Raw genomic sequence first — 27573 nt, forward strand, 5'->3', positions numbered from 1 at the left:
TAGGTTATACAGAGGGGTATGAGGGTGTGGAGTGGTCATGGGATGTATCGAAGGGACATTGGTGCATGGTGGGGGCATGGGGTGTGTGGAGGAGTCATGGATGAATGGGGGGCATGGGTGTAATGAGGGTGCATTGGGGTGTACCAGGGGGCATGGAGGTATGGAGTGGGAATGGTGTGAACTGGGAGGCTTAGGTGGTATGGAGGAGGTATGGGGGTATGGAAAGGGTTGGGAAATGGAGGGGGAGGAAGTATGCAGGGGACATGGAGCATGTGGAGGAGGCGTGTGTTGGGGGTGGGTGAGAGAGGGCGTGGGGAGTGAGGGCTGTGGGGCTGTTGAGAACTGGGCTCATGTCCTAATGAACGGAGGTGGGCCTTTTAAACCGCCCATTTTGCCATTCACTCACCTCTTTTGCTGCCTCAGTCTTGCTTCCGGAGGTGACAGACCCATTGGCAGGCCGGCTCTGCCTCGTCCGGATGACAATACAACCGGCAGGCAGGCACTGCCAGGGCAGAGGCAGAACCGCGGAGAACATTCCTGACTCCCGATTCCCACCTTGGAGATGAAAATCCGGCCCTAGATTTTTAATGCTTTAGAGGCACCACATAATTAATCCCAGTACCATGAAGCTTTCAAGTATGACGATTGAAATGAAATTCAACTTCAATGCTGTGAGATTTTTTTTCTGGCATTAATAAATTTGTTCATTCTTGAAAAATATTTTTCAACTTTTTTGCACATAGTAATGAATGACAAGATTCTACATGCATTACCCAATAACGCTCCCTCTTTTCTCTTTCCATTTATTGAAGGTTTCACTGCTGACATCAGAGAAAGTTTGAACAGCCAATAAAAATGGGGCGTGAGTTCCGAGCCATCATTCTCCTTTCCTGCTTGTGCCTGATTGGTCAGACGGCAGGTAAACTCATAATAGGCAAATAATCTGCTCAAGGAGTCTTGAGGCTTATTTCAGTATTTAAGTGCTGGCAAAATGCTGTGTTTTTGGTGATTTGTGCAGCTAACTTTTCCAATCTTGCACCTGACGTACACTTTCATCCCTGTTTTAATAAATTTAAATCCCACTATGACAGCTGGGGAGTTTAAATTTAATTAATGAAATAAAACCTGAAATTAAAGGCTAATATCATTAATGGTGGCCAAAAAAAACTGCTGGTATGTCATAAAAACCCAGCTGGTTCACTAATGCACTCCAGGAAAGGGAATCAGCCATTATACCCAGTCTGACATATGTTTGACTCCTGGCCCACAACAATGTGGTGGATTCTCAACTGCTCTCTGAAGTGGCCTAAGAAGTCATTCAGTTGTATTCAAGAAGGCAGCTCACCACCACATTCTCAAGGGCCATTATGAATGGGCAATAAATGACATCCACATTCTGTGAAATAATAAAATAATACATTTTTGGTACTTAAAAGCTTTTTAATATTAAAAATATTGAAGTTACTAAGAAACTGACTACTTTATACCAATACAACCAGTAAGGGGTTTTGTCTAGTTTCTAAAATTATTTTTAGTTATTTAAAATCTGGTTACTCACGGGTTGAGGACTAGATGCCGATGGAATACTTATTTTTGTGACAAACTAATTTTCAGCTATATTAATAAAACTGCACCAGGTCAGCACTTTCAAATATGTTAAGGATTTTTTTTGAATGCAAAAAAGAAGTACATTCTAAAATGCTTGTCCTGGTTTATGGAAGAGTTTACGCTTGACAAAATGCAAATAAATGCTTGAAATTCTTTCATCATTTACCTTGACTGAACTACTTTTGGGCAAATTGTTCTGGCAAGATCAACATAAACTTCATTCCTTTGTGGTTCTTGCTTCTGTTCAACTCACATAGAAAATGCTTTCACTTCTGTGAAAAAAATGCCTGAAAATTATTCCATTGCCGTAGGCTCTCTGAAACCTCTGTAATTCACAGAATGCAAACCGATCCAGGTTCAGTTCTGGGTCTGTGCCCATTCAGCTGGCTTCAGCCATGTGGCCTTGGGTTCAGGCAGCAAAAATCACCCTTTGTTTCTTGTCTTGATCACTATCCAGCAACCTTTGGCTCTAAGTGTGCTAATCTGATCCTTCGATAAGAGGTGTTGGCACAGTGGTATTGTCACTGGATTAATATTCCAGTGACCCAGGGTAATTTTCTGGGGACCTGGGTTTGAATCCCACCTTGGCTGATGGTAAAATGTGAATTTAATACAAATCTGGAGCTAAATGTCTGATGATGACCACACAACCATTGCTGGTTGTTGTAAAAGCCCAGCTGGTTCACTAATACCCTTTAGGGAAGGAAATCTACCATCCTTACCTGGTCTGGCCTACTTGCGACTCCAGACCCACAGCAAAGTGGTTGACTCTTAAATACCCCCTGAATGAGGGATGGGCAATAGTGCTGGCCTAGCCAGTGACTCCCACATCCCATGAATGAATAAAAAACAACAGAATGCAACTTGATTTTAATGCCTTCTACAGCCTTACAATAAGGTCTTACATTATATGATGAGTCTCAAAATTTGACAAGTATGGGAGGGCAAATGGTGCCATGGGAATCAGATCCCTGTGAGGACTCAATACCTTTAAGAGAGGAGGAAAGGGATGAAAATTGGCAGGAAAGGAAAAATGTTTGCAAACAGCTTTCAATAAGCTGGCCAGGAGGCAGTCAACTCTAGAGTTGCTCAGTTAGATTTGTAATCCATCCATTAAAACAAATTGCTGGCAAACTGATATGTCAAATTAACCCAGAAATATCTTGAGCAGATGGAGATAAAAATGCAAAATATGAAGGATGAACAGATACAATCACAAAGAATATCCTTGCGGGTTCTCCAATTGGCCGTTATCGCTTTAGTGGAAACTCTGTTGGGGATTTCTGTCAATCTTCCATTAATTTTATGGCAGCTACTCAGGAGCTCTTAGGAAATTCTGGCTAAACTGTTTATTTTTGAAATGTATTTAAAATTGTCTTTATGTTGGCAGAATGTGGTAAGATAGTATTGCATTAGAGTAACATTATAACATTGGTCATCCATTGTTTAAAATTTTCAGCCTAAGGAAGTGGACATCACCCTGGCTCTGGTGGGAGTCCATGGTTCAGGTTAAATCTATGTTAAAATAAATTTTACAGAGACAAAAGCTCTGGGCTGTTTTCTTTTTTTTTAAAACTGTGTTCAGAGAATATCTATTCTGATTAAGGAACATGTTATCATCAACATCTGATTCCTGGAGTTAAATACAGCTACTGAGAATAAAATGCAAAGTTCTACCCACTTATCAAATTGTATATCATCCATCAAACTGCCACAGGATTTAAAGAATTTCTGTTTGTTATTTAACCTGTAGTTAAGGAGGTTAACGAATCTCAATCTTTTCAACATGAAACTCAAAGCATTTTTTCATTGGTTTTTGCATTACTAATATATCAATGGATAACAGTACATGAATAGTATTAACTTAATTCACAGATTTATTAACATTTGCTTTTTGTTTGACATTCAAAGGGAAACGTGGAGAATGTGATAAAGGCTCAAAAGAGGTAAAACAATACACTATAAATTTATACAGTGAATAGGGAGTTTGAAGGGAAACAGCACAGTGGGAAATACTTTTGATCACATGCAGCCCATTTTGCCATCTCCCTCAAGGGGAAGTATCTCCATTTTACTGGTACCAGTTGGGTCTCTCACTAAAAATGGTCCACTTGATTATTATCAGTACTGAACTTTTCAGTTATAACAGCATCTAGAACATAGAGGGATTCCAGAAACAATCCAGCTCAGTTACTGAAACAAGAACAGAAAATGCTGGACAAACTCAGCAGGTCTAGCATCGTCTGTGGAGAGAGAAACAGAGTTTATGTTTCGAGTCGTATGGCTCTTCTTCATCAGATGCTGAGTTTTTCCAGCATTTTCTCTTTTTGTTTCAGATTTCCAGCGTCCACTGTATTTTGCTTTTATCAGCTGAGTTATGCTGGCTAGAGATAAACTCACTAAAAACATCATGTAAGGAGGTCTTTTTCAATAGGAAGTCTACTGTTCTTAGGAGACAATTCCATTACATTCTCCAGCCCCCGCTCCAATTTTCTCTTTCCCTTCTCTGCTCCTCCTGAAGGTACTAACTGTATATGTTTGCACAGTTTCACAGAAACTCACCGATTAGTCATTCTTTATGTGCAAACTTGAACAGCATTCATAGATTATTCATTCTTGAGGCGTGGCTCAATTTTTTCCTTACCAGACATCCAGACATAGACAATTTGCAGTTCATGTAACTGAGTATCAATACACAGGTAGGGACCATTGACTGATATTTCCTCACCCTAACCCAGGGTCACAGTAAACATTTGCCGCATCCCTACTGCTGCCTTGGCTAAGATCAGCATAGACTAGAGTCATTCCTGGGCTTTACCTCATCCTTAATGGTCCTTTCATCTATTAATCCATTGAGGCACCTTGAATCAACCACATTTTTAATAACATTTGGCATTGATATTGTAACTTCAACATAGAGAAACATCCTACAGCACTTCACAGAGAAAATTGACATTGAACCTGAGGTGGAGATATGGGATGAGGTGGTCAAAGAAGTTAAGTTTAAGGAGTGTCTTAAAAGGAGAGATGGTGATGCTGAAGATGGAGGGATGGGATTTAGGGAATTGCTGAGTGTGTGACTAAGGTAGGTGAAAGCAATGATAAGTTAAAAGTAAAGAGGATGTCTCAAGGTGTTAATGTATTAACAATTACATTGTTAAGGTTTTTTAATGTCTTGTTAATTACATTGTTAAGGTTAAGAGAAACAGGTGATGGGTATTAATTGTCTTTAAGCACATATAAATAGGGGATAGCTGGGATGCTGGGTTTTGTGGGAGGAGAGCTGTGAGGCTGAACAAGTCAATAAACTCTTTCAATAAAGAAAAGCTCTATCTTGGTTTCAGCTTTGCAAACCAGCTTGGGTCTTATTAACAAAGATGTCTGAGTAATTAGGGACGGAGGTCATTGGACAGAAGCAGTTCCCATACATAGAGAGGAGAGAGACTATGAAAGTAGTTAAAAAGAAGGATGCAAATTTTAATTTCAGGCTTTGGGGGACTCAGAGTCAATGTAGAAAAGCAGGAGCAGGGGGAATAGCTGAAAGACCTAGATATGGGCAGCAACATTTGGATGAGCTAATGTTTGTAGTGAGTGAGAGATGGAAAGTGAGGCAGAGGGCCATTGGAATTGTTGAGTCTGGTAGTAACAAAGATATGAATGAGGGTTTCAACAGCAATGAAGTCAGGTAGGGATGGAGGTGGGTGATGTTGCGGATGTGAAATTAGACAGCCTTTTTGATATAGAGGATATGGGGTAGGAGCTCACTCAGAGATGGACAGAATGCTAAGGTCATGAACAACCTAGTTCAGCTTGAGATAATGGCTGAGGTGAGGAGGGCTGGGTAGAAATATGGGGCAGAATTTTACATTCGGTGTGTGGGTGCGCGCCCGGCATGCCGGAACGTAAAATGATGCGCGATAATGTCGGGCGTGTGTCCCGACGTCACTGCGAACTCGCACGATATTTCGATCGGCTGGTGCGCGCCAGAATTGGCTGCGTGCCCACCGATAATTGAAAGGCCTATTAAGGCCATTAGCTAGGTAATTAAGTTGAATTTTACACAGGCAGGCGAAAAGGCCAAGCGGCCTTTACGTTTTTAGGAAACCTTATCCACTTATAAGGTTTCCTGAAGCTAATACTGATGAAATAAAAACTTTATTTTGAAAAGAAAAGCATGTCCCATCTCATGTGACACAGTCACATGAGGAGGCATGGTTCATTAAATTTTTACTGTCCTTATATATTTTTTTAACAAGTGATCCAATCTCCCTGAGACACAGGATCCATGCAGGGGGGGCCTTAATTAGCATACCCACGTGAAATCGCGGTGCAGAGCCGATCACGGGCAGCAGTGGGCTCTGCGACTGCCCCTGCCCGCTCCCACCAAGCCTGCCCGATGACTATAAGACCATAACCATAAGACATAGGAGCAGAAATTAGGCCATTCGGCCCATTGAGTCTGCTCCGCCATTCAATCATGGCTGATAAGTTTCTCAACCCCATTCTCCCGCCTTCTCCCCGTAACCTTTGATCCCCTTACCAATCAAGAACCTATCTATCTCGGTCTTAAATACACTCAATGACCTGGCCTCCACAGCCTTCTGTGGCAATGAATTCCATAGATTCACCACTCTCTGGCTAAAGAAGTTTCTCCTCATCTCTGTTCTAAAAGGTCTTCCCTTTACTCTGAGGCTATGCCCTCGGGTCCTAGTCTCTCCTACTAATGGAAACATCTTCCCCGCGTCCACTCTATCCAGGCATTTCAGTATTCTGTAATTTCAATCAGATCCTCCCTCATCCTTCTAAACTCCATCAAGTATAGACCCAGAGTCCTCAAACGTTCCTTATATGTTAAGCCTTTCATTCCTGGGATCATTCTCGTGAACGTCCTCTGGACCCTCTCCAGGGCCAGCACATCCTTCCTGAGATATGGGGCCCAAAATTGCTCACAATATTCTAAATGTGGTCTGACCAGAGCCTTATAAAGCCTCAGCAGCACATCCCTGCTTTTATATTCTAGTCATCTTGAAATAAATGCCAACATTGCATTTGCCTTCCGAACTACCGACTCAACCTGCAAGTTAACCTTAAGCGAATCCTGGACTAGGACTCCCAAGTCCCTTTGCACTCCAGATTTCTGAATTCTCTCCCCATTTAGAAAATAGTTTATGCCTCTATTCTTCCTACCAAAGTGCATGACCTCACACTTGCCCACGTTGTATTTTATCTGCCACTTCTTTGACCATTCTCCTAACCTGTCCAAATCCTTCTGCAGCCTCCCCGCCTCCTCAATACTACCTGTCCCTCCACCTATCTTTGTATTATCTGCAAACTTAGCCAGGATGCCCTCAGTTCCTTCATCTAGATCATTAATGTATAAAGTGAAAAGTTGTGGTCCCAAAACTGACCCCTGAAGAACTCCACTAGTCACCGGCCGCTATCTTGAGAAGGACCCCCTTATCCCCATTCTCTGCCTCCTGCCAGACAGCCAATCTTCTAACCATACTAGTACCTTACCTCTAACACCATGGGCTCTTACCTTACTGAGCAGCCTCCTGTGCGGCACCTTGTCAAAGGCCTTCTGGAAGTCCAAGTAGATAACATCATTGGCTCTCCTTTGTCTAACCTACTCGTTACCTCCTCAAAGAATTCTAACAGATTTGTCAGGCATGACCTCCCCTTGATGAAACCATGCTGACTTTGCCCAATTTTACCATGCACTTCCAAGTATTCTGAAATCTCATCCTTAATAATGGACTCTAAAATCTTACCAACTACCGAGGTCAGGCTAATCGGCATGTAATTTCCCGTCTTTTGCCTCACTCCCTTCTTAAACAGGGGGGTTACATTAGCGATTTTCCAGTCCTCTGGGACCCTCCCTGACTCCAGTGATTCCTGAAAGATCACCACAAACGCCTCCTCTATCTCTTCAGCTATCTCCTTCAGAACTCTGGGGTGTAATCCATCTGGTCCAGGTGATTTATCCACCTTCAGACCTTTCACTTTTCCTAGCACCTTCTCCTTGGTAATGGCCACCATACTCACCTCTGCCCCCCAACTCTCTTGAACTTTGGGGATGTCACTTGTGTCTTCCACTGTGAAGACTGACGCAAAGTACCTATTCAGTTCCTCCGCCATTTCTTTGTTCCCCACTACTACCTCTCCAGCGTCATTTTCCAGCGGCCCAATGTCCACTTTTGCCTCTCTCTTACCCTTTATATATCTAAAAAAAGATATATAAGATATATGAAGATATATAAGATATACTAGAAAATCCTAGACGTGGAATCAGTGGTAGGAGGGGATTTAGGGGACCACATAACAATGCAAAGGTGGAGTAATGTGACAGAGTTTGTAGTGAGGATCAAAGACGGCATTTGACCTTCCTAATGTGCAGCTACCTTTCTGGGGAATATTTCAGATGGAAAATGTTTCCCTTAATAATTAACACCTGTAATAGTTTAATTGGTTGTGAAATAAAAGGCACTATATACAGTTAACATGACAAATGAAGGCTGTGGTTAATACTTTAAGGGTTAATTATTGATGGTATCTAGAACTGCATGTGTTTTATTTATGGTTTTGCACTTTGCTTGTCTGATTGTGTTGATCATAATGTAATGATTATAATGTTATTAAGCGAATGCTTATTTTGTAATTATAGTGTTTATAAAGTCAGGAGAACTGCCAGCATGCTTAATAAGATAATAATAGCTTACAATTCAAATCATCAATACCTTTGTGAGTATGTGAGTTGAAACTTTGTGTATAAACAATATATAGCTCTATAAGTAACTGACAACAAACACATTTTTCTTTAAATAAATTCACAAATATTCATGGAAAACTGTAGTTTTCAGGGTAGATTTTTATCAGGTTGTACAGTGTTGCACTTCAGTGACTTGTTTCCCTAAAAATGTGATTTTTCGTCATGCTTTACTAGAAAGATGTAATTAAATGTTCAAAAGTCGGCTCCCCTGATGACTGTGTCAGTAAGTTCACCAAACCTACTGAATACCAGTCAGGGGAATGATGCCCTTTTCTACTAACTGCAAAAAAATCATAAATATCTCAATTATGTATGGGCATCTATTTTCACTATGACTAGTGATCTGAGGAAACCCACCTCTCAAGGAGATCTCCAGTTCAGTTCTGAGCCTGCGCTCTGTTTGCTGGGCTGGTGAGTGGATAGTCAACCAGAGTTTCCATTCTGGTCATTCCCCAGTGATAATAGGAGAGGAATAGGCTCGTTTGGAGTGCTCAAGTCTCCTGCTGACACTCAATGTCTCACACATGAAGAATGCTTGGTTGCCTGGGGTAGCTGAGGACTGTCAGCATGCATGAAAGAGCACTCTAGCATGAGTCAGCATCTTAAGAGTGAAAAGGTGGGTGTATGTGATGTTCCTGGGTTTCCCAATTGTTGAAGCACTGACATTAACTAAAAGAGCGTGATACTATTGGGGGTGGATTTCTGCTGGTGTCTGCCAATCATCTGCTGTCTGACAGAGAACCTGAACAAACAGCCTTGTTATTAACAGCTTATTGAAATTACACCTGCACCAGGTTATTCCGTGCAGTACAATGGTATAGATATCTATTATAACAGCTTACACTGAATATTGGATAAATCACATTATTACGCTGCCTTTCCCTTTCTATGAATGTCAACATTTTGTAACTGGGCTATTGAATGGTTTGCATATTTTGAATTGTAGGGGGAAGGAATATGTCGGGGTTGGGAAAATGATCTAAGGGACAACCTCAGCGCTCCAGGAAATATCACGGATTATCTTAAAAACTTTACTGAGACTATCAGGAATCTGAATCCACGTTGTGTCCAGTCATTCAGTCTTAATGTCACCCTTTCCAATTTGGTGGAGCTGTAAGTATAGCAGGTCCCTCCATATTGAAATAATTTTTATAAGAGAGTAACTACATGTAAATTTAGAAAAAAAACCTGTTTTGATATGCTATTATTATATTTTCTGTCCTGACGTTTCCAAAACTATGCATCATCCCTAACCAAGAGGTCAGGCTGGGGCCTGCTGCAGGCCAGAATAGTGCTGCTTTATAGCCAAACATGATGAAAGATGTGAGAAGACCTGAAAAGATTCACATAGGGTAGAAATTTGCTCTGAGCAGGCGGGCACGTGCCCAACCTGCTCGAGCGTAAAATGACAGGCGATATTTCAGTCAGTGGGCGTGCACGGGAGTTGGCAGCCCACTGGCTGACAATTAATAGGCCTATTAAAGCCATTGAGGTTCTAATTGAATGAAATTTTTTGCTGCTCATCCAACCTTGTGGTTGGCGGGCTGGCAAAAAGGCCAAGCGGTCTTTGGATTTTTTAGGAAACCTCATCCATGGGCGGGATGAGGTTTCCAACAGCAATTAAAAATTAAATAATTTTAAAAATTAATTCGTAACATGTCCCTGCTCATGTGACTCTGTTTTTAACAGTGCTAGCTTTTTTATTTTTGTGTTTTAAATCTTCAGCTCCCTGAGGCAGCTCTGTGCTTCAGGGAGCTTTCATTGCGTCCACTCGTGGGCATGCGCTGACTTCCGTGCTTGCCCTCCTCCCTGCTGGGGAGGCAGTGCTGAGCGCTGCAGTGCACGATTCACCCTGGCTGGTCGTTAATTGGCCAGCAAGCGTGAAATCGATGTTGGGGCTCGACTGCAGGCGGCGGTCAGTTTTGTGCCCGCTTCCCGGCCCACCCACCGCTCCCGCCTGACAGGGTAAGAATCCTGGCCATTAGCGTTTGTCCCCCTCTTCACTTTCATGGTTTCAAACTTTACTGAGTGGGGGTAATCCCCAGCAAAGTTTGACATGCACCCAAGGCCCCTGCCTCTACTAACTTTCAAAAGATGATGCCAGCTACAAAAATAGAACAATGTTGCTCTTGCAGGAAATATTTTGTATTAATATATAATAAAGATAACATACTATAAAATCAGCCAATAAGAAAAAAAAATTGCATTAATTCTTAACTCACTGTGCTTGCGGAAAATCCATATAAAAAATCGAATCCTCTTGTGATCTCCAAGTTTTCGATCATTAACCTCCCTGAATCTGTGGACTGCAATATGAATTCTATGCACTATAGGGAAGCGCCTCCCCTGTACTCTGTGACACATCACATGGGTATCACTACCAGCAGGAAACTAAGCAGATCATTGTAATGCATGGTAACATGTGTTCCAGTCCATGCCTTGTTTTGCATGCATACTCATCATTCTGTCATTTGACCAAGTGAGGGGTAGATAATGGGAGTCACCTTGTAATTTATCGACAAAAAGTATAGTTCTCACCCTGGAAATTCAAATAAGATATAAATGCGCACACAGCAAAATCCAGAAACCATTTTCCATATTGGCGATGATGGAGTGTCTAAGTGAAATTGCTGATTAGAAATCTGGTTGAGACCGTCTAAAATCATTTCATATCAGCACTACTGCCTCTCTGGTTGAGGTGAGCCAACTTAGTGCAGCTAGTAATTCAAACTAGCTGGTGAATTTTCAGCTTAGGCAAGAATGGAAAACTGGCTATTTCTGTTTCCATACTGAAGATTAGCCCCACCCCAAGCACCTTCAAGTTTATGGGCAGAAATTTCCCCCCTGTCGGGGGTGAAGTTGAATTGCAGGCACGCACAGGCGCGCCATTTTATGTGGGCGGGCCAATTAAATCCCGCCCAGCGCGATGTCTACATGGAAGCGTTATGCGCTCCCTGTGCGGGCGGGGGGGGGGAGGGTTGGGGGGAATCCCTAAACCTGAGAGTGCGCTCTTTCGCGCATGCACGAAAGAGCGCACTCATCTCCCTGAGGCTAAGTGCTGCCTCAGGGAGATTGGCTGTTCTGTCACAAATATTAAGAACAGAAAAAAAAATTCCTGATGTGTCCCCTTATGCGAGACTGTCACATGAGTTGGGACATGTCCCTAATTTTCAATAACACGTTAATGAAATTTTTAAAAACCTACATGAAACCTCATCCCACCTGTGGATGAGGTTTCATGCTTTTTCTAATTCCTGCCGGGGCTCCTGGCCTGCCCGTCAACCTTAAGGTTGGACGGGCAGGTCCATTAATTAGTTAAATGACTCTGTCAATGGCCTCAATTGGCCATTGACAGGTTGGCGGGCGCACAGCTGATTTTGCTGCGTCCCCGCCTACTGGAAAATTTAAATGGGGCGCAGTGACGTCGGGAGTTCCGCCCGACGTCACCGCACGTTATTTTACGTGTCAGCGAGTGGGCCCCGCCCCCCGCTCGCCGACAGGAAAAATCCTGCCCTATGTTTAGCAACTGCTTAAATCCTCTGGGTAGGGAACATTATTTTCCTCACTTCTATTGTCACCAAACACACATATGATCAGCTTTAACATCATTACTTTGCAATATAATTTGGCAAAGTATTTTCATTTTCTTTTATCACTGTGTTATCATTTAATGCACTAATTCTTCTGTTTTCCTTTGACACATTTTATTGCAGGATGAAACTCTTAAATGCGAAATATGATTACCTTAAGCCAGGTACCAGGAAGCAGATTTATAACTGGGTTGAAAAAATTTATACAAAGATGTCAGGACCTGGAATGAGCACCTGGGAACCCAAACCTAATGAGAGAAAAACAGGAAAGCCAACCGATAATTACAACGAAGAGAAAGGTATTATAACTGGAATTATGTGCCTGTTGGAGGCTAATCCTGCCAATCTTCATTCTACCCAACTCGTCTTTTCCCACTGCTGCCCCTGTTGGCTCTGCCAGTGGTTCAGCTCTCACCAGCCGTCTATGCATCTTCCTGTAGAATGCCTGTTCACTTGTGAACAAGACTCTTTCCGTGAACTTATTGTGAATAATTGCATCGACATCATGGCCTTAAAGAAAACCTGGCTGAGGGCCAATTATATAGGCCATAACTTCCAATGACTGGCGGATCATATCAAACAACACATCCCTTCGAATGTTGGCAGTAGTCAGAGTACTGACCGTGCTCAACCAGCCCATGCTTGCAAAACTCAGAGCATAATGTCTAATGTCAGATGTGAATCCACGATTGGACAGTACTTGCTGACCAATCCGGAATGTGCCAAGAATGACACGGACAAAAAATTTAAGATTATTAGTCGGGCTTCAAATGTGACTCATTTATGCTTGCAAAAAGCCACATATGTTTATATGCAGGGACCTGTCTTCTGTGGGCTTTTTCGAATTAAACAAAAGCTTGGGGAACAATAGTTTCCTGGTACATTCTCCATGACAATACCTTGACCAATCTAAGTACACTTGCCAACCAATCAGCACCCTGTCCTCATGCAGTATAAATTGTTGTTCCCTTTGAACTTTAGCATTCTTGCGCCTGTCCTGATGAGTGCAAGGTGAAAACCTTTGACAGCATGTTCCTTTTTTCAGCAGTATTTAGGGTCTGTGCTACCAAGGGGCTATTTAGTTTTACAATGCTCCTGTGAAATGCCTTGGGATGTTTTATTATTTTAGAGGTGCATTATAAATATAAGTTGTTGTTATGGACTGGATCAAGATGGAGAAAACATTTGTGGACAAGTGTCTTGTATACAGCATATGACATTCTTCAGTATTATCTCCAGGCATCATATTTTGGATATCTCGCTTAAAATATCATGCTGCAACTGAGCAAGTAGAGAAGAGGGGAGAGAAAAAGGCAATTATTTTCTGCTGTCTTCATTCGTCTCGATAACTTGGCCGTCCACAAAGGCGAATCCATTGAAATAGTTATCAGCAATTAGCTTCCTGTTGACCATGGGATGTGTTAATTCAGACCACTTCACCACTTGAAATTTGGCCTTACATGGACAGGCCAATTTAATTTTAGCAATTAAACATCACAGAAATATTCCAGACCACACTGAGCAATTGGAACTAAGATAATCTAATTTATATCTTTGTCTGATGAATTTCACATCTCTCGGGAAGCCTTCCCATATCATCATGATTGTAATAAAAGCAGTAATTATATTTGCACAAATGCAATCATATGAATAATAATTCTTGCATACTTGCAGATGTTATCACCACTCGTTTTATTTGGTTCTTTCCATACATAGCCCTTCAGGAATTACTTGTTCACTTTTTGAAGTGACTAGAGGATTTGAAATTTCACCTACCTTCCACCAATTACCTCTACATGTCGCGCATACAATCTTTGGAACCCTTAAATGTGTCAGCTTGATTTAGTTCATAGCACTTGGAAAACTTGAGCATACTGACACCTCAGTGCAATGCTGAGAAGGTGCTATCTTTCAACTAAATTGTTAGGCCAAGAATTATCTGCCATTCCAAATGAACATAAAAAATCCCCTGACAGCACTCAGAGAAGATATTTAACAAAAGAGCGGGAGGTTCTCCTAATGCCATGGTCAGTATTTCTCCGGGCAATCGGCTGGTTGTGAGAGCTTTGAGAAGTGCTGAGGATGTGCTACACATGTGCAAATCCTTTCTTATTTTTCTGTTGCCCTTAAAGACTGTTGTCTTATCCCTCAGGTGAGGAAGAAATTTGGCGGGAAACTTCATTCCGGTCAGGTCATGTCATTTTTAAAATTTGTTTACGGGATGCAGGTGTCGCTGGCAGGGCCAGCATTTATTGCCCATCCCTAATTGCCCTTGAGAAGGTGGTAGTGAGATGACTTCTTGGACCACTGAAGTCCATGTGATGTAGGTACACCTACAGTGCTGCTAGGGAGGGGGTTCCAGGATTTTGACACAGCGACATTGAAGGAATGGCAATATATTTCCAAGTCAGGATGGTGAGTGGTGGTGTTCCCATGTATCTGATACCCTTGTCCTACTAGATGGTAGTAGTGGTGGGTTTGAAAGATTTTGCATAAGGAGCCTTGGTGCGTTTCTGCAGTGCATCTTGTAGATGATATACATTTCTGTCACTGTTTGTCGGTGATGGAGGGTGTGAGTGTTTATGGAAGGGGTGCTCATCAAATGGGCTGCATTGTCCTGGATTGTGTCAAACTTCTTGAGTGTTGATGGAGCTGCACTCATCCAGGCAAGTGGAGAGTATTCCATCACACTCCTGACTTGTACCTTGTAGATGGTGGACAGGCTTTGGGGAGTCAGGAGGTGAATTACTCTTGCAAGATTCCTAGTCTCTGACCTGATCTTTTAGCCACAGTGTTTATATGGCTAGTCCCGTTCAGTTTCTGGTCAATGGTAACCTGCAGGATGTTGATAGTGTGGGTTTCAGCAATGGTAATGCCATTGAATGTCAGGGAATGATGGTTGGATTCTCTCTTGTTGGAGATGGTCATTGTCTGGAACTTGTGTGGCACGAATGTTACTTGCCACTTGTCAGCCCAAGCCTGAAGATTATCCAGGTCTTGCTGCATTTGGTCGTATCTGAGGAGTCGTGAATGGTGCTGAACATTGTGCAATCAGCAGCAAAAATCCCCACTTATGACTTTATGATAGAAGGAAGGTCATTGATGAAGCAGCTAAAAATGGTTGGGCCTAAGACACTACCCTGAGGAACTCCTGCAGCGATGTCCTGGAATTGAGGTGATTGACCTACAACCACAACCATTTTCCTTAGTGCTAGGTATGACTCCAACCAACGAAGATTTTCCCCCTTGATTCCTGTTGACTTCAGTTTTGCCAGAGCTCTCTGATGCCACACTCGGTCAAATGCTGCATTGATATCAAGCGCAGTCACTCTCAGCTCACCTCGGGAGTTCAGCTCTTTTGTCCATGTTTGAACCAAGGCTGTAATGAGGTTAGGAGCTGAGTGGCCCTGGCGGAACCCAAACTGGGTGCCAGTGAGCAGGTCATTGCTAAGCAAGTGCTGCTTGATAGCACTGTTGATGATCCCTTCCATTACTTTACCGATGATGGAGAGTAGGCTGATGAGGCAGTAATTGGCCGGGTTGGATTTGTCTTGCTTTTTGTGTACAGGACACACCTGGGCAATTTTCCACATATCTGGCTAGATGTGAGTGTTGTAGCTGTACTGGAACAGCTTGGCTAGGGGCGCAGCAAGTTATGGAGCACAAATCTTCAGTACTATTCCTGAAATTTTGTCAGGGCCCACAGCCTTTGCAGTATCCAGTGCCTTCAGCCATTTCTTGATATCACATGGAGTGAACTGAATTGGCTGAAGTCTGGCATCTGTGATGCTGGGGACCTCTGGAGGAGGCCGAGTTGAATCACACACTTGGCATTTCTGGCTGAAGATTGCAGCAGATGCTTCAGCCTTATATTTTACACTGATGTGCTGGGCTCCCCCATCATTGAGGATGGGCATATTTGAGCCTCCTCCTCCAGTGAGTTGTTTAATTGTCCACCACCATTCATGCCTGGATGTGGTGGGACTGCAGAGCTTATATTTGATTCATTGGTTGTGGAATCATTTGACTCTGTTTATCACTTGCTGCTTATGCTGTTTGGCACGCAAGTAGTCCTGTGAAGAAAAGCAGCATTGTATTAGATAAATATTATAGTCGTCAAACTCCCATGGATTTTCAAAAGTCAAGGCCAAGTCTAGTCCTCAGATGAAGTGGGGTTACAGGCAGGGGACAAATGGACTAACATATATCATTTATTCAGTATTTCACAATGTTATAAGGTGTCCCTATCTCTATGGGCAGAATTTTACCCTTGGTGTGAGGGCGTGTGCCTGACACGACCGAGCGTGAAATAAAACACGTTGATGTTGGACGAACGTCCTGACGTCAATGTGTACTCTCGCGATATTTTGATAGGGGGGCGTGCCATGAAGACGGAGGCGCGCTCACCATTAATTAACTGGCCAGTTAAGGCCCTTGAGAGACCAATTGACTCTGAGTTTACGTAGCTCATGCAATTTTCAGGCCATCGCACGGGCAAAACGGGCAGGCCACAATTTGCATAACATCATCCATGGGCGGGATAAGAGCGGTCAATGGGCTTGACAAAGCGAATAGTGAGTAGTTTTGGATATCGCTTGCTGCTGCTTGCTTCTGTCAGCGCTGCATTCAGAGCATTTAGAGGCTTCAGTTCAGGACACAGTGTTGTCTTCCAGGACCCCCGAAGGATTCACACCGTGTGAAACCTTCCAGGTATCAGACAGCCTTCCCTTACCCTGGTAATGGGGATCGTGGCCTCTGCTGGAGGCACCTCCTCTGAGGAGGAAGAGAGGGCCAGAAGGAAGAGGAGGCCAGATGTCCCTATTCAGCTTCCAGGGGAGCGACCTGTGGGAGGAGAGGTACAGGCAAAAGGGGCGCAGGGCCAACAGGAAGGCCAAGGCGGAATGGGCTGCAGAAGACACCACTATCCTGCTGCCAGAGTTTACAGGCGGCGATGCGGCTACCTCAATATTTCTGAGGTGCAATGCCGAAAGAGGCTCTGTTTCTTAAGGGAGACAGTGACCTCTATTTGTCAGAGGATCAGCCCTGAGCTCAGCTGTAACTGTTTGAGTGGACACCCTATGCCAATGGCTCTGAAGGTCACAGTGGCTCTAAACTTCTATGCCTCTGGCTCTTTCCAGGGCTCAATGGGGGATCTGTGTGGAGTCTCCCAATCAGCTGTCCTCAGTTGCGTCAAACTGGTGACAGAAGCTCTGTTCAAGTGCGCATTGAGTTTCATTCAAAACCGTACGGACAAGGCCAGCCAGGCTGAGCGAGCCAGAGGTTGTGTAGCGATTGCTGGTTTCCCCGCATCCACGGTTCAATTGACTGCACCATGTGACCATCAAGGCACCAGCGGGTGAGCTGGGATCCTTCGTCAACAGGAAGGGATTCCGCTCCATGAACGTGCAGATAGTGTGTGACCACAGGATGCAGATTCTGCAAGTCTGTGCAAGGTACCCAGGCAGCTCCCATGATGCTTACATCCTGAGACACTCCCAGGTGCCGAGTCTCTTCAGTGCTCGAGCCTGACTGGATGGATGCTGCTGGGTGACAAGGGCTATCTGCTCAAAAGATGGCTCTTGATGCCTCTCTGCCATCCAAGAACAGAGGCTGAGCAGTGGTACAATAGGAGCCACACCTCCACAAGGGCAGTGTTAGAGAGAACCATCAGTCTTCTCAAGATGCACTTCCGATGCCTGGACCGTTTAGGGGGCGCACTCCAATACCCCCCAGATCGTGTGTCACTGATGGTGGTTGCATGCTGCGCTCTCCACAATCTGGTGCTGGAAAGGGGGGACGCAGCAGAGGAAGAAGATCTTGACACAGCTGCACAGGCAACAGATGAGTCCAGTAGTGAGTCCAAAGACGAGCACGCTCAGGAGAACACTGAGGGGATAGACGCTGACCTGGGTAACCTCCAGGGAGGCAGGGACGCCCGGGAAAATTTGACCCAATGCTCCTTCAGCTAGTCGACCAAATAAAAACCACCAACACATGCCAGGGCTGCAGGCTCCATATTCGATCCCTGACAGAACCAGTTCATTGGTTAACAACATACACTATGTGCCTTTGCATTAAAATTAAAGGAGTCACACGTCCAGCATAACATTATGGCTTACCCTGCACCTACAGGACAAATAAGGCATTGTCACATGAGGGGACACGGATGGTAAATAAAATTTTTGACAGAGTAACTTTTTGACTTTGGGAACCGATCTCCCTGAGGCAGCACTTAGTCCCAGGGAGATTGGAGCGCTCCCTTGCACGCATGCGTGAAGGAGCACACTTCCGCATTTGCCATCGCCCCCCCCACACCTCCCCCCACCCCGCCGGCACAGGGAGCACACAGCGCTTCCGTGCGGATGTCATGCTGGGCGGGCCTTAATTGGTCCGCCCACAAAAAATGGCGGCGGGGCGCAGATTGGAGGGCGGCCGGCCCACGCCTGCTCCCGCACCTCCCCCCCAATGGGGGGAAAATTTTTCCCATTAAATGGGGGAAACAAATATCACTTGTGATCAGGCCATGTTGTGTTTAAGGTGCTTTAAGTTTTCACTTGTGAGTGCTACGTTTAGGTGCTCTCCCTTCACTGGCAGCAGCATTGGAGACAGCCTGCTCACTCTGCTGTCTTGCTGGCCTTGATGACCTTGGCGGGCGTCCTCTGGGCCATGGAACCTGTGCTGACCCCGCTTGGGAGGGAGCGGCCAGTGTCATGGCTGGTATCTCCCCAGTCATCGCAGCCTCATCAGATGCCGCGGTCTCTGGCAGAGAGGCGGAGGAGCTGCTGCCGTCATCCAGAGTGCCCTGAGACGAGCCCGCAGAGATGACAGGCAGCTCATGCGCCAACGTGAGGTTGCTCTGGACCACCCTGGTCACCTAGCTGGGATACTGGGTGCCTCATCCATCTCCCACACTGACACTGACCAGCTGAGGTCATTGCTGGTGTGAGGGCTTGCAGCTCCGAGCGCATCCCGAGGAACCCCTGATTGAGTCCCTGGAAGAGCCTCTCCATAAGAGTCGCCTGTCTCTCCATGGAAGAGGCAGTGCGCTCGGCCATGAGGGTCAATGCAGTGCTTGTGCTCCGCATGGACTCCTCCTCAGTGGACACCATGGCACGCATTCCCTCATGTATCTCCACCAGATCCTCTCGCACACCCTGCTGGATATCCAGCAGCTGCTGCCTCATGGACGACTCCAGAGGCTCATCATCAGCCATCGACTGAGCATTGTCCTGGTCTCCAGTAGTACTCCGACTACCGGCACCCTGGGCACTCTCTGCCTCCGCCTGCACCTCAAGTGAGTGTGAAGTGCCCTTACCAATGTGCACCGAGATACTAGACGGTGAACTTATGCCCACTGAGATGCTGGTATCTGCTTCAAAAAGTGAGTGTGATGGTGGTGCATGATGAACATGCTGGTCCTCAGGGGTCAGGGGTGGGATTTCAGGCTTCTCACTGGTGAGCCTAAGAGGGAGAAGAAGGACATGTCATTAGTTTAAGCCATGACACTGTCACTATGCATGCCTGGCACCCTGATGAGGCAGAGATCTGCATCATAGTGCCCTCATCTTTCCATTATCAATGGGCATTCCAGGATTGAGGCTCAATCAATATAGAGACAACACTGGAATGGTTGCAAAAAGCCACATTCTTACCTCACTGCACTGCACTCTTACCTCCCCCTAGCACCCCAACCTCACCGTGGCTGCTTGACCAAGGTGCCTGCTGCCTCACCAATTCCAGGGCCTCCTGCTCACATCTACTGAGGATGAGGATGTATGAGGGTCTCCCGCCAGTCCGTGACCTCTCTGCATTGTTATCGGATGCTTTCTGCTGGAAGGATAGAGGAGCATTGATTAGCCCACCCTCTACCTGCAGTGCCACTGCAGCCTGGCCAATCCCACCTGAGGAACACCTCGGCCATTCGTGACTCTGGACCCACAAGGTACTCAGCCCAAGCAGCCAGGGCTCACCCCCTTGGCCAGCTCCTGCCTCATTGACATTTGTCACTCACACTCCAACACCTCTGAGGTCCTCGGGGGGATGGGCAGCTCTTACCTGTTCTGCAAAGTGACCCATACCAACACAGTACTCACCCTTCCTGATCGCAGGAGATTGTGAAAGTGCTTCCAGCACTGGACGCATGTGCGCCTCACCACATTGTGGCTGCTGACACTGATGCCACCTCCTCCCAGGCCTTTCTGGCGAGGTGGAAGGGGCCTCCTCCTCCCATCCCTGGGGACAAGTGTTTCTCTCCGTGCTGCCACCTCCTCCAGGAGGGCAGCGGGGCATTCATCTGAGAAACGCAGGGCTGACTGCCCTGCTGACCTGCCCTCCCACCTGCCATGTCCACCCGCTACGGTATCCACGCGCAGGACTTCCACGTCCTTCCGTAGCAGCCTTCCAGGGGCTGCCGAGGTCGCATTTGAATCGGCCACCATGTTGCCATTGGACCCGGCAGACATTAAGACCCTGCCCCCGCCTGCCCCTTCATGCTCATTCAAAGGCCGCATCTCACTCTGGGCAGGCCCTAATTTGTCCGCCTGCGTAAAATCGTGGTACGCTGCTGATCGTGGGCGGTGGTCGGCTTCCCAGCTGCCCCCGCCCTCCCCTGCTGAATACCCCCGCCAAGGGTAAAATTCCATATTAATTAACAAGTCCTTCGGTCAGTATTTACTTGTTGCTGGTCCACAGAACATCAGTGACAAATTGTTCTCCCATTACCTATCATCTAAAAAATCCTCCATCCTCTTCTCCCATGTCCTTATCCTCTTCTAGTTCTCCACTTTTCCTTGTCCATCTTTCTCATTGGGCTCCTCTCTTCCTTCGCCCTCTCCCTATCAGGGAACTACCTACTATAATTTGTCTCATTGCAATTCATATCTTTCTCTTTTCTGTGTCTTTCTCTTTATTCTTTTCTCTCTAGCTCTTTGCTTTCTACTTTTGTCTTCCCCTTCTCTGCTGTCAGTGAGAGATTCAGGTTATGGTTGGAGAAGGGATCGGGCTGAGACCCCTGCCTAGCATGTGCTGCGTTATTTTTGGGTTGCAGGTGCTGGCTGAAGGCTGTAGAAAGGGATCAGACTCAGTGGCTATATTGTCACCTCATAATCAAAAGAGGAGGATAAAGGAATACTACATACACAGAACAGCAATAACTCTCCTTCACAGTGAATCTTGCACACTAACAGATGATCCTAGTTTCCTTGTTTACTTAGATATTGTAGATTTTTCAAATGTTCTAAATATTTGATGGAATTTTTTGAATCAACGGCTAATTGCTGCTGGAGAGGACTTTTCATGGTAAATCCTCTTCATAGGAGATTACAATATCAAGTTTCACACCAAATAATAAGTTTTTTGTTTGGAACATGAAATCCAAATCAAGATAAGGCCTGTTGGCTAATGAAATCAGATTAATTCAAAGCCCTTGTTTAATATTCTACCTTAAGAGTTCCCTCCCACATCACCAGTTAATTCCTTAGTCTGGAGATACTTAAGTTCCTTCTGCTATTTGCCTGACAAAAAAAAAGTGTTTAATGATATATTGATAAGCCAAAGTCCCTTCTATCCATTTTAAGCCTGTTGCAGCAATCAGAATCATTAACAGTGTCTGCATGTTCTCCTCCTCAGGCAAGGGTAAAGGCAATAACCATTGGATCACCCTTGAAGTCCTGAACATACTTGGCCGTTTCATTGTCCAAGCCCCTACCTCCACTCTCAAAAACATTGCCGGAGGTAAAGGTAGTACGGTAAGAATTCACTCATATGATTATTTTTTAATAAAATTATTAGATTCAAGTTCAAGAATGTTTCAGTCTGGATTTAGCCTCTGTCATTTTTAATACCGGTCATATTGGTTTGGCTTACTTAGTGCTTTCTGTTTGATTCCCTCGAATCAACACCCTACCCCAAACCTTATCTAACTTCCATGGTATTTTTATTAACAATTGAACTGATAAGCTGCTATCATTTCTGCTTCTCAGATTTCTCAAAGCTCCTGTAAATCAACATGCAATTATTATGATTTGTGAACAGTGTATGTGTTCAAGTTTTGTATTGATCTTTATTTAAAAGATTTGGCTCAGAGCAAATGCAAAGAAACAGGTTATACCTAACTGAAGACCATTTTCCATATTAGGGGAAGGGAGTGAGAGAAGCAAAGAAGAAAGGCAGCGGTGAGGTTAGGGAAGGGGCATCGATAGAGGTGTTACGAGTATTAAGTTGGGTGATTCCGATAGAGCTGACTTTAACAGTTTAGCAGTTGGTTTGGAGACACTTGGTTCTGCAGGTTGGCTGAAGAGGCTGCCCTATTTCTTTTTTGATTATGGCTTTGGTGAGCCTTTCCTCCAGCAACAGAGAGAGACACAAAAGAGAGAGAGAGAGAGAGAGAGCGAGAGAGACGCAGAGAGAGAGAGAGAGAGATTTCAACTGCAACTGCAGGGCTGACTAGTTGGTCTTCTTGCTATCATACACACAGCACATTAGCACACACTGCACTGTTCTACAGCTAGCTTTTTAAACCACTTTCCCCTGTGTGTTCCTATAAGGGAAAAAAATCCACGTCTTGTGCCCAGAGCCTGTTTTCTTTGATCTCCAATCATTTGACACATCCTGAGATATAAATCAACAGGAGATGGATTTTAGATGACTGCTGAGCTGTGATAATCAGTCTTTTCTCTCTGCAACCACACGAGATTAAAGTTCAGTCTTTTGCATATTTCCCATCTCCCTTTTAAGTAAACACCTTGTCAAACACCAGGAGAGAAATGGAAAGCAATGAAGGTGAGTCTCTGCTTAAAGAGACCAATGACGCCTTTTCCGTGTGACATTCCATGTTTTCTCAGGACAGGTCTGTCCGTATAATCCATATAGGAATTTTTCTAGAAAATGGTCGCTTCATATTATCAATCATCTTTTGCTCAGCGTCCTTACTTGTATTTCTTTAAAAACACACACGTCTTCCTTAAAAAGTCCAATATGCCTGTAAGTAATTCGTGGCTGTAATTGATTTTTCATGACAGAGGGAAGAAGAGGAAAGATAGGAGAGGGTGGAGGAAGAGAAAAACTCAATGAGGAAGGTGGACAGGGAAATGTGGAGGGGGCTGGAAGAAGATAAGGACAAGGGAGGAGAGGATGGAGGATTCTTTAGATAATGGGTGATGGAGGAATAATTTGTCACTGTCCATTTTGATGCTCTGTGGAGCAGCAACAATTTTCCTACTAGGTTTGGTGCAGCACAGAAATTGATGGTTGAAAGTGCAGGGGTCCAAAGGGCTGCTGTATGAACTGTTGGGGGCAAACGTAGATGGAGTTTACCTCAGTTTGCAGCACTGCTCTGGGAGGGGTGTAGCTAGGGTGCATGAAGAAAGGGAACCAAAATGCTGCTCAGTGTGGAGGGATTAGATCTAATTGAGCTGAGAAAAGGTTGCACAGTGGGGTTCATCTGAAATACTGTCCAATGTTTAAATGAGGTACACCAATGATCGGCAGTGGTGGGGAGGCAGTGAAGACTACATTTAGTCTTGACACGTCGTATGCAGTAAGACCGAAAATAACAAGTAATGTATTAAAAGATCTTCCATCTGCATACACTTCCTTTCCACCTTCTCCATTGTAAATCCCTATAACCACATTTGTAAAGGAGATTACCTGCGTAAAGCTAGTAAAGCTTATCATAACATGTTTGAGATATGTTATAATTGCACCCTCCTTCCAGCCACCACAGCACTGGAAGGCTGATGTCATATCAGTGTGATAAGTTTTTATATCAGCGATTTCTATTATAAATGTACATATAGGAATTGGTAATGGAAATATAAAATTAAGGACAGAGTACCATAACATAAAAAGGGGGACTGAACTGTAAATAGTCAATTTTCCACTACCATCTCTTTCCATTTCACCTTAAGAATATTTGGTATTGATTTACTACGTTCATGACATGAGACTTGAAATAGTTAATACTCAGATTGCACTGTGGCACAATTGTGATGGTCTCACTTACTGTTTTTCACTTTAACATGTAATATATTAACAATTAATGTTTGTCATATGTACAACATTAATTGCCGTAAATCCTATCCTAATGATTAGGAAATACATTTAGTCTTTTAACAGTTCCCTTCCAGGTTTTCTTTTTAGTGTTGGCTATATTCAATTAATTATCTGCCTGTACCTCTCTAATAAAGAAGTTAACCTCTGGCTCATTTTGCATTGTAAGTGACGCCTCTTGCCATTGTCCTTGGAGTTATCAATGAGATAACTATAGCGGTGGTTAGACAGATCCCATGAGCCACTTATTAGTACTTCTTCAAAGTGAACTTGGGATCCCCATCTTGCAAACGAATAACTGGAACAAATAAATGTTTGGCCACTTTGCTCTGCTATGGAAATGGTTTTCCACCTTAAAACACAACTGCAAATTGAAATTTTGCATTCTGTTCCAACTATCAATTTTGCCTAATATATGTCAAATGTGACTATTTACAGATATGTCAGTTTTTCAACACTTCCTCTGACCTTTTGGACAAACTGTTTGATCTTACATCTGTGCAAGCTCGCATATTCTTACAAGGACTTGATGAATGTGCCAACGTTGACATCATGAATGAAACAATAATTGCCAAGTGAGGATATTGGTATTTTTCAGTTTACAGCTTTAACAAAAACTTAACAACATGTGCCAGATCTGGGCATTTATAGGGACACAGATTTCATGTAAAATTATTTGACACAATGTTTTATCCACTTCTATTTACAAGTACACATCGAGATTAGAATTCTCTCTGAAGTGCATCAGCAAATCACTTGTATATCATTTCATCATGGCAGTATGGCTCTTATAGATCTGCCTCCTTCTCAGGAACAAAATGGTTGCCACTTTTACATGAAGGCGGTGGCCCAAGCAGCAATGTAAACATTTCAGTAGAGGTTACCGAAAATTGGCAAGATAACAAAGTTGGACACCACTGTCAAACCTAAACTATGAGTAAACAAATTTGCGTTTTTATATTAAAGGGCTACCATGCGTACAATGAGGATTATGTCATATTCTCATGTTTTGCCCTTTATGACAGATTCATGTATGACACGCCTACCACCTGGCTCGGTAAAAATTTGCTGGGACATAATTGGCGTCTGCCATAACTCGTGTTTCTCTGGCCAGATTAGGGTTCCTTCACACCATTGAGCGCCAAGAAATTCTGCGCCACTGAATTTTAGAAAATGTGTGAAAATGTGTCAGGTATTATATAACAGAACAATTTCAAACAATTCAAAGTTGCAAATTTGTCAGGTTCAACACTAAATTATTCTTGGATGATATAAACTATAATCATCGTTAACATGAAAAGGAACAGGTTTTGGATCGTAAGAAAAATAGCTCACTGAGGTTACCCGTTTTACATTATGGGTAGAATTTTGAGGTGGTCGGGCGGGTGTGGTGGGAGGGCCTGGGAGCGGCTGGGAAATGGCCCGCCCCCCCACGATCGGCCCCGACCGCGATTTCATGCCGGTTGCTCAATTAATGCTGAAAGGCTCAGTGCTGCCGAGGTGGGGACAGGAGGAGGGCAGTCGCTGGGGAGTGCGCAGTGAAAGCTCCCTGAGGGCAGAAAGCTGCCTCAAGGAGTTGAAGAATTTTAAAACATCACGTGAAGTTTTTAAAATGCAGAAAAAAAAAACGTCCACACATCGGACTCACTCATCTAAACATATAGATGATAAAAATTCTGCCCAAACATTTTTATTTCATTTTTTAATTAATACCAGAAACTTCATCCTGCCCTTGGATGAGCTTTCCTCAAAAATCCAAATGCCGCCTGGCCAATTCACCTGCCTGCTAACCGTAACATTGGACGGGCAGTGAAAAATCCAGGTTAATGAATACATTAATGGCTTTAATAGGCCTCTTAATTGTCAGTGGGCGTGCTGCCAACTCTCGCGCATGCCCACTGACCAAAATATCTCGCGAGTGCACGATGACGTCGGGGCATTCGCCCGAAGCCTTTGCACGCTTTTTTACGCTCGGGTGTGCTGGCGTACGTCTGCACACCGACCAAAGAATCCTGCCCTATGTTGCTGCTCCAATTTTTAAATTAATTTTGCCCCTAGGTTATTTATAACAACGTTCATTTTGTTTCACTCATAAGATACAAATCGCATTCAGAGTCTAATTCTGATTTTTTTTTCTCTCCCTCCCTCATCTGTAGCCTTGGTCAGCTAGTGTGTTTCTATCCTGTCAAGCAACTGAAATCACTTAATGAGATAGCAAGAACTGCTTTGCAGAACAAACTGCTCAACTGCACAAGGAATATAAAGAATGTGAGTATATGATGTGAGATACTTTTAACCCCTGGTGACCAATGACATATCACTTGAAAAACAGAATTACCTGGAAAAACTCAGCAGGTCTGGCAGCATCGGCGGAGAAGAAAAGAGTTGACGTTTCGAGTCCTCATGACCCTTCTGCAGAACTGAGTAAAGTTAGGAGAGGGGTGAAATATAAGCTGGTTTAAGGTGGGGGGGGGGGGGGGGGGGGGGGGAGAGAGAAGTTGCGGGGGGGGTGGTTGTAGGGACAAGCAAGCAGTGATAGGAGCAGATAATCAAAAGATGTCACAGGCAAAAGGAACAAAGAGGTGTTGAAGGTGGTGATATTATCTAAGAAAATGTGCTAATTAAGAATGGATGGCAGGACACTCAAGGTACAGCTCTATTGGGGGTGGGGTGGAAAGACTGACAGGGTATTACAGTTATAGATTTAAAAGTAATGGAAATAGGTGGGAAAAGAAAAATCTATATAAATTATTGGAAAAAACAAAAGGGAGGGGGAAGAAACGGAAAGGGGGTGGGGATGGGGGGAGGGATTTTAAGATCTAAAGTTGTTGAATTCAATATTCAGCCCGGAAGGCTGTAAAGTGCCAAGTCGGAAGATGAGGTGCTGTTCCTCCAGTTTGCATTGGGCTTCCACTGTGGGTGGAAAACCTCGGTTAAGGAAGAAGGAGGACATGTCAGAGGAACTGTTTTTGAAGGTAGCATCATCAGAACAGATGCGACGGAGGCGAAGGAACTGAGAGAATGGGATGGAGTCCTTACAGGAAGCGGGGTGTGAGGAGCTGTACATATCACTTCAGTATTTTGTTCAGGCTTGCTGCGTTAAGCTTATGTATATGTTGTGCTTCATTTGAAAGCCAATGTCATTTAAAATCTCTACCAAGAGAACTTATGATGTATATTCCGCTCAGTTATTTAACACAGACATGTTCCTGCAGATCTACCAGGTGCTGGTGGAGGTTTTTGCTGTCAACATTTCAAGTGCTGAAAATCTAAAAAAGCTGGGAGCTGCTGCGGTTGGGCTTAAAGTCAGTCAATTGTCCAATCTCTCGAGTGAGATTGTTGCAGGTGCTATTAGTGAACTGAAGAAGGTCAAAGGATGGTCCAAAGGCCAAATCAAAGCCATTGTCAGAAAGTATCAGAAAAATGAAAATGTAAGTAGCAATCATTAAAATGCATGTTCACAGTGTGTATGTTATTATTTACTTAACCTGGTGTGTGACCAACGTTCCTTGTGATGATTACGTAACCAAGCAGAACATTCTGAAAATATGCTGCATG

The 27573-nt window shown here is 44.1% G+C and overlaps 1 protein-coding gene across 1 annotated transcript in view; it reads left to right on the forward strand.

Moving 5' to 3' along the window:
• The window catches only part of LOC144669303 (otoancorin-like), a 102358-nt gene that overhangs the window by 14594 nt on the left and 60191 nt on the right, over positions 1–27573 (forward strand). Inside the window, exons 2-9 of the mRNA XM_078531664.1 lie at positions 813–919; positions 3520–3554; positions 9324–9490; positions 12091–12266; positions 21595–21713; positions 24454–24590; positions 26172–26283; positions 27231–27446. Coding sequence (XP_078387790.1) covers positions 856–919; positions 3520–3554; positions 9324–9490; positions 12091–12266; positions 21595–21713; positions 24454–24590; positions 26172–26283; positions 27231–27446 — 1026 coding nt within the window. The 5' untranslated portion in view covers positions 813–855. The remainder of the gene's footprint in view (positions 1–812; positions 920–3519; positions 3555–9323; positions 9491–12090; positions 12267–21594; positions 21714–24453; positions 24591–26171; positions 26284–27230; positions 27447–27573) is intronic.

This window comes from Cetorhinus maximus, chromosome 2 (genome assembly GCF_964194155.1).
Source record: "Cetorhinus maximus chromosome 2, sCetMax3.hap1.1, whole genome shotgun sequence".
Taxonomy (NCBI): Eukaryota; Metazoa; Chordata; class Chondrichthyes; order Lamniformes; family Cetorhinidae; genus Cetorhinus; species Cetorhinus maximus.